This window comes from Cricetulus griseus, chromosome 2, assembly GCF_003668045.3.
Source record: "Cricetulus griseus strain 17A/GY chromosome 2, alternate assembly CriGri-PICRH-1.0, whole genome shotgun sequence".
NCBI classification, from domain to species: domain Eukaryota; kingdom Metazoa; phylum Chordata; class Mammalia; order Rodentia; family Cricetidae; genus Cricetulus; species Cricetulus griseus.
Window position 1 is genome coordinate 380,224,915 of NC_048595.1, and position 14,267 is coordinate 380,239,181.

Below are 14,267 nucleotides of genomic sequence, written 5' to 3' on the forward strand. Positions count from 1 at the left end.
CACATTCTAAAATTATGTGACGAATAGCCAGACAGATTGTTCAGTGGTTAAAAGTTTGCAATGCTTTTAATCCCAGGACCCATTAGGGAGGCTCACAACTACCTTTCACTCCAGCTCCAAGAGTCTGTCACCCTCTTCTGAACTCCACGAGTACTGTACCCACATGCACATATGGCCCACACATAGACACATCATCTAAAATAAACCTTAAGAACAAAGCAGCAAACTTACCTCCTGAGAGGCATGAGCAGCGAAAAAATCCTCTTCCTTTGGGGGAGGGGACACAGGTGGGGCTGCACAGCTGTCAAGCCACAGCTGGAAGGAAAACAAAGTAGAGCTTAGCAGGGAGTTTACCTTAGCTCTCTCCTTCCCTCTGGAGTTTGTAGGGACACTGTCTAGTCCCTCACCCACAACACCAGTGTGTCTAAACAGGGACCTGAACACACTGGAAAAAAAGCTGTCACTCTAAAAAGTTCCACACCCCCACGAGGTCAAGGACCCTAGCTCCTGAAACCCTTTTAGATATAAGTACAGGTTCTAAAACAGTGACCATGCCCAGCCTGGATTCCACACCTAGCATTTCCGTCCTCACCGAGGCTGCTTGCGACCTCAGCTCAACATTCCTGACTTTCAATCCATCTCCAGACACACAGCAAAGATGAGCTGTGGGAAAAGCATGTTCCTGGCAGAAGTAGAAAGCAGGCACACTGTCCACACTGCCCTGTGCTTTAGTCCTCAGACTCACAAATGAGTGGCCTTCCTATGCCCCATCAGGGGATGCCTTTCTCATTGCAATGCCTTTTGTTCTACTAACAGTTTCCATGTTAACATAGCCCCAAGGGCTGAGCAGAGTGGCCTTCCTATGCCCCATCAGGGGATGCCTTTCTCATTGCAATGCCTTTTGTTCTACTAACAGTTTCCATGTTAACATAGCCCCAAGGGCTGAGCAGCTGTCTCGGGCTCCAAGGCTTCCAGAGAAGCCCTGAGCTATGGCTTCTGTGTATGTGTGGTCAATGCTCACATGTCACCAATATATATCAAACAAGGTTGGCAATTAATTAATTCTTTTGATGCATTTAGTAGAAGCCCAGGGTCTTTCGCATACTAGGCAACAAGCATTCTATCACTGAACTTAAGCCCATTAAATGAGGTTATCCTTTTATGATTGACTGATTTTCATTTTCAAGACCTTGACTGGCCTAGAACTCAATTATGTAGATCAGACAGGCCTCAAAGTGAAGTGATCCACCTGCCTCTTCCTTCTAGGATCCTAGGTGTGAGCCACCTTGTTTGCCTATCTTTGTTTTCTGAGATGGATTCCTCCAGCTTCTGCCTCGTAAGTGCTGGGATTCCAATGTGGAGTCAGCACACCTGGTATTAAAATGAGGGCTCTTTAACTGGAAAAACACTCATTAAACAAAGTTATGCATTGATTAGTTAATGGAAACATGACTTGTGTGACCCAAGGCTGGAAGGAACCTAAAGTCTCCAGCAGTGATCCTCAGTGCCCATGTGTGTTGAGAGCTGGGTTGATCTGCAGAAGGAATGTGACCTGGATTACTGGCAGAACCAGTAACAGCCTGGGGTCAGGGTCTTGGGGGAACTGTGACTTTAACCTAAGAATTCAACTCTTGCACCTAAAGGGCTATGGTTATCAGTTCCAAGGCTGCTGTATACTCTGTGCTACACTTGAGATACTATGGTTCTCTTTGTAAGACATTGCTTGATTAGCTTCCTTCTGACTTTGTTCCATTGTATGACAGCTTTCTTCGGACTCTGTCGGATTTCTCCCTGTAAACTGCATATAAGATGCTGCACTTTTTCTTTCCTTTCTTCTTTCTCTTTCTTTTCTTCCTTCCTTCCTTTCTCTCTCTCTCTCTCTCTCTCTCTCTCTCTCTCTCTCTCTCTCTCTTTCTTTCTTTCTTTCTTTCTTTCTTTCTTTCTTTCTTTCTTTCTTTCTTTTTGGTTTCTTGAGACAGGGTTTCTCTGTGTTGCCCTGGCTGTCCTGGAACTCACTCTGTAGACCAGGCTGGCCTGGAACTCATAGAGATCTACCTGCCTCTGCCTCCCAACTGCTAGAATTAAAGGTGTGTGCCACCACCTCCTGGCATACTGTACTTCTTTTTTTTTTCATAATATGTTTTTCTTTTTTTTAAAGATTTTTATTTATTTATTATGTATACAACATTCTGCTTCCATGTATATCTGCACACCAGAAGAGGGCACCGGATCTCATAAGGGATTGTTGTGAGCCACCATGTGATTGCTGGGAATTGAACTCAGGTCCTCTGGAAGAGCATCAGTGCTCTTAACCTCTGAGCCATCTCTCCTGCCCCCCATACTGTACTTCTTAATAAATGTGTTTGCATGAGCCATCAGCTTGTAAAAGACCTCGTAAGCCCAGCTTTCCTATCTTCTTTACTCTCTCATCTCCTGGGCCTCTCTCTTTGGGCCCTGTCACTGAAGAATGACCAGCTGGTCCAGGTCACATATGAACTGACAGAACAGAGTCCTTCTAATGGGGAGGGTTCACTATACCCTGGCTCCTCACAGGAGACTTCAGAGAATTTCACTGCTTGGGACTAAAAAACACCTTTTACTGAATGAACTTCATCCAAAGGAACTCACATCTGTGCCGTGCTTCCTGGTGGCCTGGGTTGCCAGAGACTTGACTTTCTCCCTGTAAAGCTGAGCCGCACGGCTGTTGTACTTGGCGTTGGTGTCATTGGTGGCACACCCGTGTTGGTGGAAGAAGGATGACTACAGAGGAAAGCAGGCAAATTAACAAAAATATCACAAGACCTCTGACCTCATGATCAAAATGTACTGAATGAGGGACTTAAAAAGTACAAGGGAAAATGAAAATAATTAGACATCATGAAAGTACTAAAATAAATTTTCCTTACAAAAGGGAATCTTTTCCCTACAAAAGGGCCAACGAGATGGCTCAGCAGGTAAAAGGCATTTGCTGCAAAGGTGACAACCTGAGTTCAATCCCCGAGACCCATGTGATGAGAAAAGAGATTCAGCTCCTGCAACTTGTCCTTGACCTAGACACGTGCACCAAGCATGTTCATACACATACGAAGACATAAATGTAATAAAAAACTAACAAGAAAATCCCTTCAAATACAGTGACAATTTATTTATTTATTTTATGGCACTGCATGTATGTCTATGTGAGGGTGTCAGATGCCCTGGAACTGGTGGGAATTGAACCTGGGTCCTCTGGAAGAACAGCCAATGCTCTTAACCACTGAGCCATCTCTACAGCCCTGAATATTTTTATTTTTAACATTTATTGTTGATGGATGGGGGTGTATGTGTGCATGGGGGAATCATATGACATCTTGGGGGGCTCTGTTGTCTTCTTCCAGAAAGTGGGTTCCAGGTATGGAAGTCAGGTCACCTGGCTTGATAGCAAGCTGAACCATCTCAGATCCTAATGTTAATATTTTGATAAAACTAGACACAAGACTACATGTGAGAGTGAGTAATTGGCCTTTGTAGCCCCACCCACCTGTGTCAACCTGAAGGTTACTTTGAGGAGGGTTTCCTTGGTGAGAGGCAGGGGCTCACTATGGATCTCTGTGAGTTCAGTCCAGTCTGGTCTACACTGCATAGTCTCAAAAGACAAACACATCTTAGAGAATGAATGACTATTCTTCATTACAGGGTTTCACTATATAGTCCTGGCTGACCTGAAATTCCCTATGTAGACCAGGCTGGCCTTGAACTCACAGAGCTCCTTTTGCCCCTGCCTACTGGGTGCCAGGGTCACAGGCATGACCACCACATGTGACTACATATGGTTTCTTACACCAGGCAGAAGAGCACCTCTGAAAATGCTCCAGTCACCAGTTGGCACCATTTGGAAATGAAGAGAGTGTCAGTGTCTCAAAAGATCTTTTGGGCTATAACTTTTTCTTCTTTGACAACTTCATATATGTATATAATATACATAATGAATATAATATTTTTACCTTCTGTTAGGTGCAGGGCTTGCTTTTTTTGTGTGGCCCACTGAGTTCAGTTAGGGTGCCTGCACAGCATAAGTGGGGCTATTTACTGGAGCCTGCACAACTAGCCCATGTCTATATCACTGAAGAAATGACACCCCCCCACACACACACACTAGCACTTTAAAAAGGTTTCTGATATACCACTTTAGAGACCTGATTCACTCCATAATGTAAATACACACATTCCATTCTATTTACACTGGAGCACAGAGGCTTTCTACTTTAAAGATTTATTTATTTATGTATATGAATGCTGTATTTGCATGTATACTTGCATGACAGAAGAGGGCATCAGATCCTATTATAAATGACTGTGAACCACTATGTGGGTGCTGGGAATTGAAATCAGAACCTCTGGAAAAGCAGCCAGTGTTCTTAACTGCTGAGCCATCTCTCCAGCCCCTTTTGTTTTTAAGCATGTCAGTTCTTCTAAATCCTCACTTGCTTTCAGTTTCCTTAAAGGACTTATACCTGTTATTTTCTTGTTAATTTATTTCTTCAGTTGTGCTCTGACTCTACCACCAGAGCAGTTGGTTTATTACCAGATACCCAGCATCCAGACCAACAGGCAGTCAATGCGTTTCTGAACAAAAATGCTTTTGGTGTTTTGGCCATTGGGCCTACATTTTGCCTCCCCTGCCTCTCCCCCAAGAACCTCCCAAACACATAGGGACTGAACTTTAGTAAAGAGGAAAGGGGAAGCCAGAGGAACTTACAGCATTCGAGTTCCCTCCAACTTGCATGCATCGAAGCTGAAACCAAGACCAGTTCGAATCCAGCTCCGTGGATCTGGGAGGAAAAAAAGATCCCACAGCATGAAAACTTTCCTTCTCTGGCTTCAAACTGCTAACTAAGCTTTCAAAAATGCTTCCTAGAGCACTGGGATTTAGGGAATTCTGTGTAGCCAGGCACAGTGGTGTGCACCTGTAATCCTCATACCTGGTAGGCAGAGGCAAGAGAATTATAAGCTGGAACCTTGCCCAAGTTCCATGTGAGTCTGTTTCAAAAACCCCAAAGGGTGGGGCCTGGAGCTCAGGGTGAGCACTGTGGCTGCTATGTATGGGTGCTTTACCTGCATATGTGTTAGGGCACCATGGGTATGCCTGGTCCCTTGAGTTACCCACAGTTGTGTGCCTCCACATGGGTGCTAGGGAACCAAACCCAGGTCCTCTGGAAGAGCAGCAAGTGGTCTTAACCACTGAGCCATCTCTCCATTCCCTTCTTTATTCCTTTACAATTTATTTTATTTATGTATGACTATGTTGTAGGAGTATATGTCACATATAAGCTTATGGATTCCCTGGACTGGGGTTACAGGTACTTGAGCCAATTGACGTGGGTGCTAGGAACTGGGCCTGGGTCTCCTGCAAGAGAAGCAAGTGCTTAACCACTAAGCCATCTCTCCAGCTTCTATCTTTAACTGAGCTAATAGCAATTCCCTTGGAACCCTGGACTCCCATGACAAAAGGCTCTGTTGGTGGAGGCCTGAGCTCACCCAGCAGGAGCTTTGAGCAGCACCCACTCCCATAGGAAGAGCTGCTGCCCTACAGAGTCCTGTGAAAGCCAAGTGCTGAGAAAAAAGTGCTCTTGTTAACCAATGGGGTAACGAGAAGGTGACCTCCCTTGATTCACTAATGGCTACTGAACACAGCAATTTTGTAAGTAGAGTATTTAAGTAGATTGGAATGTGTGTCAGAACGAAAGCTAACAAAGACGTCCCATAGGGAACAACTCAGAGGGAAGAAGCTACACGAACAATGCAGACAGTCTCAAGGAATGTGTGGTGGGGCATCTGTTTCCAATGTGCAAGGATGCTTCCTTCAAGGCCAAGTGTCCCCTTCCATGCTGGTGTCACGCATGCCAAGGCTCTTCCTCGAGTCCCCTGAGAAGCACCCAGCTGAGTATGAATGAGTTGGTCATGAGCTGAAGATGAGTAGCTCTATGAACAGTGCCGCCCTGGGTGCTTGTAGGGCCATGGCATTTCCAGCCACTGCTGAATGCTGGGCCCCAGGTATCATGTCTGGTGTCTATACACACACTCCTAACTTGCTTTGAAGGATGCTGACCAAACATAGGTTAGAAATGATTTTGTCCTCTGGTAAAGATTGCTACCTTCTACAAACATAAACTCCACTTGTTTAAAAATACCAACTATATCACACTGCTCACAGTGATCACATGCGAGAGCTCTGACTGCTGGTGTGTGCCAGTGCCCATCCGTGTGCATGTGTGCAGCTGGCAGGGGTGAGGGAGAAGGAAGGAGGGACCCAGAGCTGGAGCTCCTGCACCTCACTGATGTAAGTGGGTGCTGCTTGGACTTTCTCCCAATGAGCATTTGTACTTTTTCTTTTGAGTTGGGATGTGAGGTTGTTTGGCTGGTCTTGAACTTGTGAATCAAGTGATGCCTTCTGCCTCTCCAGGGCTGGGGTTCCTTGCATGTGCCACTATGCAAGGCTTGTGATGGTTTGTTTGTTTGCTTGATTTTTTTTAAAGATTTATTTATTTATTATGTACATAATGTTCTGCCTGCATATATGCTTGTAGGCCAGTGGCCAGAAGAGGGTATCAGATCTTATTACAGATGGTTGTGAGCCACTATGTGGTTACTGGGATTTAACTCAGGACCTCTAGAAGAGCAGTCAGTGCTCTTAACCTCTGAGCCATCTCTCTAGCTCCCATTTGTTTGACTTTTGAGATAGGGTCTTTTTATGCAGTCCTGGCTGGTCTGGACTTCAGTATGTAGACCAGGCTGGCCTTAAACTCAGCAGTGATTGTCCTGGGTAACATGTGCCCTGGATTTTCTTCTGTTCACAGCCTCAGCAGTGACCCTTTGGCTTGATGCTTTTTAGAGGTTATTTTTGTTTGTTTGTTTTTGTTTTTGTTTTTCGAGACAGAGTTTCTCTGTGTAGCTTTGGAGCCTATCCTGGCACTCAATCTGGAGACCAGGCTAGCCTTGAACTCACAGAGATATGCCTGCCTCTGCCTCCCGAGTTCTGGGATTAAAGGCGTGTGCCACCAATGCCCAGCTAGACATTATTTTTTTTAATCAACTGTTAGCGTGTGACTCATACAGTTAAGTTACAGTTATCTGACTTTCAAAAGGCATATGGTTGAACCTGCACAGGCCCAGCAGATCTAGCTGTTCAGGTTCCAGGCTCCAGGCCGGTCCTCCTCCTACTTGATCTGGAACTCTATGTGTGGGCATGTACCTCGGAGAACAAGAGGACAGGCCAGGTGATGATGAGGGGGTCTGGGAAGGGGAAAAGGAGAGCAGCCCCAAGCATAGGGAGGGCCTTCCTCCACTCAGGACAGGGTGTGGCACCACATATGAACAATTAATGACCAATCTGGGGGAGGGTGGTGGTGCTGGTGGCTCACATATATATTCCTAATGTCTCAGGAGGCTGAGGAAGGAAGAGCTCAAGTTCAAGGCTAGCCTGGGCAGTGCACCAGAGTGAGTTCAAGGCCAGCCTGGGCAAAGTATAATGCCTGTCTCAAAGTAAAAGTGCAAAGAGGCTGGGGATCTAGCTCAGTGGTAGAACAGCTGCCTAGCATTCATTGTTGTGGCACTGTATACATACAAGGTCCTTGGTTCTGTCCCAAGGGTGCTCGTACAACGGCATACCCACACACATGAAATTATACACTTAGCTATTTCCATAAACAAAAGTTAACGCCATGTCTTTAATCCTAGCACTCAGGAGGCAAGGGCAGAGGAATCACTGTGAGTCTGAGGTCAGCCTAGTCTACATAGAGAACAGCCAGGGATAGTGAGACTCTGTCTAGGAAACAAAACCAAAACTCAAAAGTGTCAAAGACATAAATGTAAGACTTGAAACTACAAAACTCTGGGGGAAAAAGTAGGATAAAACCACATGGCAGTGGGTTTGTTGCTTATTCTATGAGAACGACCTGAAAAGCACACACTAACTGGATTTCAGGAAAGTTTCCAACACATGTATCAAAAAACAGAATACGGAGACATCCATCAAACGGGAGGAAATATTTTCAAGTCATTTCTGTTACAGGGGATATATATACAGCAAACAAAAAGAACTCTGAAAACTCAACACAACACGGGGAGACGGTGGGGAGCAAGGGAGGATGGGGGGAAGAGGGAACTGGGATTGATATGTAAAATAAGATTGTTTTTAATTTAAATAAAAATTAATTTAAAAAACCCTCAATACAGCAAACAACTCAATCCAACAAGGCAAGAACTTGAACAGAAAGTCTTCAAAGGAGACACACAGACGGCCCATAGCACATAAGAAGATGCTGTGCACCAATTACTGCGAATCTATATCATACCTGTTATTAAAAAAAAAAAAAGAGGAGGATGGAGGGGATGGGAGGAAGAGAGGGAGGGAGTGCTGGCCTAGGGTCTAGCTCAACCCCAGAACACCTGTGCACAACACCTGTGCACAACACCTGTGCACAACACCTGTGCAAAACACCTGTGCACAACACCTGTGCATGAGGCCCCAGATTAGTCTCCAGCACCACTGAAAAGAAAAAAGAGCAGGAGTAGGAGAGTGAGAACAGGAAGAAGAGGAGGAGGAGGAAGAGAGGAACAAGGGAAAGAAGAGGAGGAAGAAGATAAAGAGGAGGAGGAAGAGGAGGAAGAAAAGAAAGAGGAAGGGGAAAAGAGGAGGAGGAAGTAAAGTGACAAGTGCTGGTGAAGATGAGCGGAAATTGGAACCCTAGTGCCCTGCTGCTGGTGGCGGGGATGTAATGGCACAGCCATTCTGTAAAAGGAAAGGCTTCCTCAAAATAGGAGAAATATAATCACCACCTGAGCCATCAACAGCACTTCCAGGTACTGCCCCCAAGGACTCAGATCAATTCTCAAAGTGATTGGTGTACACCTGTGCTCAAGGCAGCTCCACTAAAATAGCTACAATGTGGGAGCAACCTAAGTGTCTACCCACGGCTGGACAGATAAGCAAATCAGTGTTTACAGATAACTGAGGTTTGATCCAGCCTCATCAAAGGAAATGGATGAGCCTTGAAAAGAGTGGGCCAAGCAAACTGAGCCAGTGCCAAACCAGCGTCCCAACTCAATTCACATGAGGTATGAGGTTTGAGTCAGTGTCCTCCACTGGCTCTCCTGTTAAAGCCCTTGGTCCCAGCTGGTGGTGCTGTCTGGGGAGGTTATGAGGTTATGGAACCCTTAGGAGGTGGAGCCTTGCTGGAGAATGTCACTCAGGGTGGGCTTCGAGTTCTTATAACCTCACCCCAATTCTTGGCCTCTCTCAGCTTCCTGATGGTCAGGCTGACCTCATTTCCTGCTGGTATGATTTTTTTCACCATTATGAACAACCTCCCTCTCTCTGGAACCCTGAGCCAAAATTAACTTTCTTCCTTAAGTTGCTTTTGGAAATGTGTTTTATCACAACAACAGATTGGAAACTGGAACAGGAGGTATTAAATTAGTAGGCAAATCATAGAGATTAAAGACAGCAGCAGGGGCTGGGCAGTGGTGACACACACCTTCAATCCCAGCAGAGGCCAGATCTCTGAGTTTGAGGCTAGCCTGGGCTTCTGAGTGAGTTCCAGGACAGCTAGGGCTAGAGAAAACTGTCTCAAAAAATCAATAATAATAATGAGACAAGGACACATAGCACATCCCAAACATTCTGGAACCAGAATCTAAGACAAAAGAAGATGACTAGCACTCTGTCCTTTAAATTACTCCTGCCAGGTATTTTGTTTCAGCAGGGAGACGAGTACAGTATACATCCATGTATACATGTAACTGCAATTTCTCCAGCCAGCCAGGAAAAGAAAGTTCACTTACCGAATAAAACTCAAGTGAACACCAAGTGACCGGTGCGATCCTGAGCAATCGATGCACAGAAACACCCCGTAGGTTATGCTTGCCCAGCTGGGGTTTTTGGCACCGCAGTCAAAACATACCTGGAAGAAAAACACATTAGATGGGGTTAGTAACTAGTTGGCATCAGCAGGGGAGTCATCCAGGAGGCTGGAGTACAGACTGATGAAGGAAGCACAGCTGCCACACTTTACACCTGAGGAAACTCTCAGTCCAGAATGCTGGCCTTGCAAGCATGAAGGCCTGCAGTCCATCCCTAGAACCCATGGGAGGGTGGGGTGGTGGGGGCCAGCTGGCTTGGGTTGCATGTTGCTAGGGAGGCAGAGATCGACAGATCACCTACTTACCAAGTTGCAAGCCAGTGAGAGAACCTGCCTCAAAGAAACAGGCTGAGGTTGTCTTCTGGCCTCCACACACATGTGTACACATGTGCTTATACACCAGCACACATGTGCCCAAGCATCCACATGTACATACACAAACAGGAAAAGATGTCATCTGGATTTCCAAAACTCTCACATTTCTTTTATAATTATGATGAACATGGTAATGATATATAACTACATTAATTAAGTACAGTAAGAGAATATAGATTTATCTCAAACACTGCTTATCCTGGAATTCTCAGTAGGGACCGCAGCACATAAATGCATGCTGGTGAGAACCATGGCTCTGCAGGCACACTCTGTCCCATACCATCACCTGGGCAGTGGCTATATCCTACATAGCAGGCTTCTGGGTGTGATTCTCTCTCTGTCTGAGGAGGGTGCACTAACCAGATGCCCAATCATCCCCCACCTCCTAATATCCATATCCTTGTGCAATGTCTGCTTCATTTTACCAAGGTGCCTTGTAGAATGGGCAGGAGGATGATCTACCACTTCTGCGATTAGGCTAAGACACTCTGGCCTCCTTGCCACTGGGTCACTACCTCTGGGAGAAACCAGATACAGTTTCTCAAGGATACTCAAGACAGCCCTGGGGACAGGCTCAAGTGGCAAGGAGCTGGGTGAGGTCCTAGCTGAAGAGCTGTGGAAAGTGGAGGCCTGCCACATCCACCAGCAGACGGAGACTGTTGAGATGACAAACATGAGCAGCATCACCGACAGGACACACCTAGCCAGCCAAGTCACTCCCTGTTCCTGATCTCAGAACCCACATGGGCCAACATGTCTGTGGATGGAAGATGCTAAGTTTGGGAGTTACTCCAGTGCTCCTCTCTGAAACATGGCAGCCCTCAACCTCCCCATCCATGTCACTTTGAGAACTATTCGACACACGGGTCACAATGATAGAGTGTGTCCTCCACTCCGTGGTCACTGAGTCCCTACAGGGCTGGGCCTTCCCTATCACCTGCTTTCTCTGTTAGCACAGGTGTTTAATGCTGCCTGGCTGAACAGCTCTGGATATGTAGCTCCCACGCACTCTGATCAAGAAGTCCTTTCTCAGCAAACGTTTGTTAACCAAGCAAACAGCTCAGAGACTGCCACGAGACCCTTCAACAATGATGTCAGAAAACACTCCTTATCTGATAATGTGCACAGAGCTACTTAAAGACATAGAGTGCTGGGCCACTGAGAGGGTTCAGTGGGTAAAGACGCCTGCTACCAAGCTTGACAACCTTAGTTCAACTCCTGGATCTTACATGGTGGAAGGAAAGAAATGAATTCCTCAAGTTGTTCTCTGAACTATATAAGCAAGCCATGGAATGTATACTATGTACTCATGTAACCCTCACCGCAATTTAATAACTGTCTTCCGTGGCATTTAACATTTATAGTTAATTCAAGTTAGAATTACAAATTTTCCACAAACAGGAAATTATCTTTATAAAGTAAAAACTACCCTCAGGGAAAAAGCTGCTTCTGACCTTGGGAAACAAGAGAAACTACAAGCTGCTAAAAACTGTTGCCATGCTGGGCTCAGGCTGACTAGTGATAGTGGGTGTGGAGTGACAGCAGGCATGGAGAGTGGACAGTGACTCACTGGGCTACGTGTCAGACACTGTGACAGAAGTCAAGGTACAAAGGAGTAGATGACATCATAAATCCACTAATGCACACTAAGACCTGGCCCCTGCCAGGCCACATGCTGGCCTGTGAGGTGCTCGCTGTATGGGGAGAAATGGACACAGAAACAGCACTGGGGCAAGAGGCCTAGAAGAAGCCTCTCCGAGGGGACACTGAGTGGCCTGGGCCTTGCTCACTCACTTGACTTTCCTGTGCACTTCCCATCCTGTGCTGTTCCTGGCCCCTAGGGTCTAGTGGGCGAGACAATTCATTATGTGATCGTATGGCTTTAGGTGAGCATGGAAGACAAGATTTTCTAGCAGGGTCAAAGACAGGAGTCCTCCCACCCCTACCCTGAGAGAAGTGGCAGCAGAGGTTTATTGTGCATAGTCAGGGCAGGCAAGCTGAGCATCATGAGTCGTCAAAAGGCAGGCCACATGGGGGAAAGAAATGGGATCTTCTGGGTGGTGGTGGTGGCGGCACATGCCTTCAATCCAGCACTCTGGGGGCAGAGGCAGGCAGATCTCTATGAGTTCAAGGCCAGTCTGGTCTACAGAGTGAATTCCAGGACAGGTTCCAAAGTTACAGAGAAACCCTGTCTCAAAAAACAAAAACCAACAAACAAAAAAGAAATGGGGTCTGGGCTGTGCTTTGATATGTGACCTCAAACAAAAGTAGAGTTGTGGTTTTCTAACGAGAACTCAGTTTGTAGGGAGGCAAAAAAAGAAACAGCTTTCAGCTGACCATGCTTACCTGATAAGAATTTTCTTATGGAAATAACGACAGCCAGTGCTAATGCCTTCACAAAAACCTGTAGGAAGGGGTTCATCACCTCAGCCGCCTCACTGCCCGTGACACCTGGAAAATCACTGCTGCCTTAGCGGGCTTGTAGCAGGCTGATGTTGTGTAGTTCCATGTTAAAATTCTTGATGCTTGCTACCTTAAATGCCCTCCTCTGATAATGAGATTGATGACTGACTTATATGCCATCCTATAGCCTTCATCCAGCAGCTGGTGGAAGTAGGTGCAGACACCCACAACTAATCACCGAACTGAACTGGAATCCAGTTGCAGAGAAGGATGAGTGAAGAACAAAGGAGTCCAGACCAGGCTGGTGAAACCCACAGAAACAGGTGACCTGAACATCGGGGAGCTCTTAGTCCCCAGACTGATAGCTGGGTACCAGCATGGGACTGATCCAGACCCCAGGAATGTGGGTCTCAGTGAGGAGACCTCAGAAATCTACAAGTTCTCCTGTAGTAGTTTAGTACTTATCTGTAGCATAGGTGTAGACTTTGGGAGCCCATTCCACATAGAGGGATATTCCCTGAGCCAAGACACACAGGGGATGGGCCTAGGCCCTATCCCAAAGGATACGATATTCTCTGATAACGCCCTATGGAAGGTCTCACCATCCAGGGGGAGCAGAAAGGATATGTGATGGGTAGGGTTTTAGTGTGTGGGGGGAGTGGTAGGGGAGGAGGGGAGGGAGAGGAAACTGGGATTGACATATAAAACAATTTTGTTTCTAATTCAAATTAAAAAAATCTGCAAAAAAAATTCTTGATGCTTTTCAAACAAGGGCATAACCTCTCTGTTTTCTGCATTTTATAAACTAACAGCTGGACTTCATCATTTTAGAGACAATAAGGAAATAAACATCAGAGCTGAGATGCAGGAACCAGAGAAGGAATGGTGGGGCATGCCCAGGAAGTGGAGGCAGGGGAGTCAGAAATACAAGGCTGCTTTCAGCTACACTGGACTCTAAGTGGTTTGTGTTCTTGGTACCCACTCCTATGCATTTTACCAATGTCTCCCATATCAAAGAGCATAACACATGAAGTTCTTCATGTACTTTTAAACATCGTGTGTGTGTGTGTGTGTGTGTGTGTGTGTGTGTGTGTGTGTGTGCGCGCGTGTGTGCGTGCCTGCCTGCCTGCCTGCCTGCCTGCCTGTGCACCACATGTTTGTATGCCTAGCTTCGGCAGAGGTCAGAGAGGTCACTGGATCCCCTGGAGCTGGAGTTAATGGATGGTTGTAAGCCATCAGGTGGATGCCAAGGAACCAAACCCAGGTCCTCTGTAAGAGCATTAAGTGCTCTTAACCACTGAGCAATCTTTCCAGTGCCCAGACAACATGGAAAGACTCTCTCTGTAATCTCTCCTGCCACCCCATGTCGGGAGGGTGGGAATTTACCAGGATCCTAACACTTGAACAAATGGCCCAAATTCCATCTCACTGGTTCGCTAGGACTCTGCACACAACAGTGGCAACGATTAGGTAACAGAGACGTTTATGCCCTCTCAGTTGGCATAAACGTCTCCCTGAATCCGAAGGATTGACCATCGAGTGTCTGATACCCTTCCAGTGTTCTTGGGGGCGGGGGAACGCCGTCGAATT

General features: G+C 46.3%; 1 protein-coding gene across 2 annotated transcripts in view; it reads right to left on the reverse strand.

The window, feature by feature from the left end:
* The window catches only part of Arfgap3 (ADP ribosylation factor GTPase activating protein 3), a 44,952-nt gene that overhangs the window by 26,735 nt on the left and 3,950 nt on the right, over positions 1–14,267 (reverse strand). For both annotated transcript variants that reach the window (XM_027396113.2, XM_027396112.2), the window contains exons 2-5: positions 9,823–9,941; positions 4,739–4,811; positions 2,629–2,760; positions 232–315 (exon numbers count right to left, since the gene is read on the reverse strand). In XM_027396113.2, coding sequence (XP_027251914.1) covers positions 232–315; positions 2,629–2,760; positions 4,739–4,811; positions 9,823–9,941 — 408 coding nt within the window. The remainder of the gene's footprint in view (positions 1–231; positions 316–2,628; positions 2,761–4,738; positions 4,812–9,822; positions 9,942–14,267) is intronic.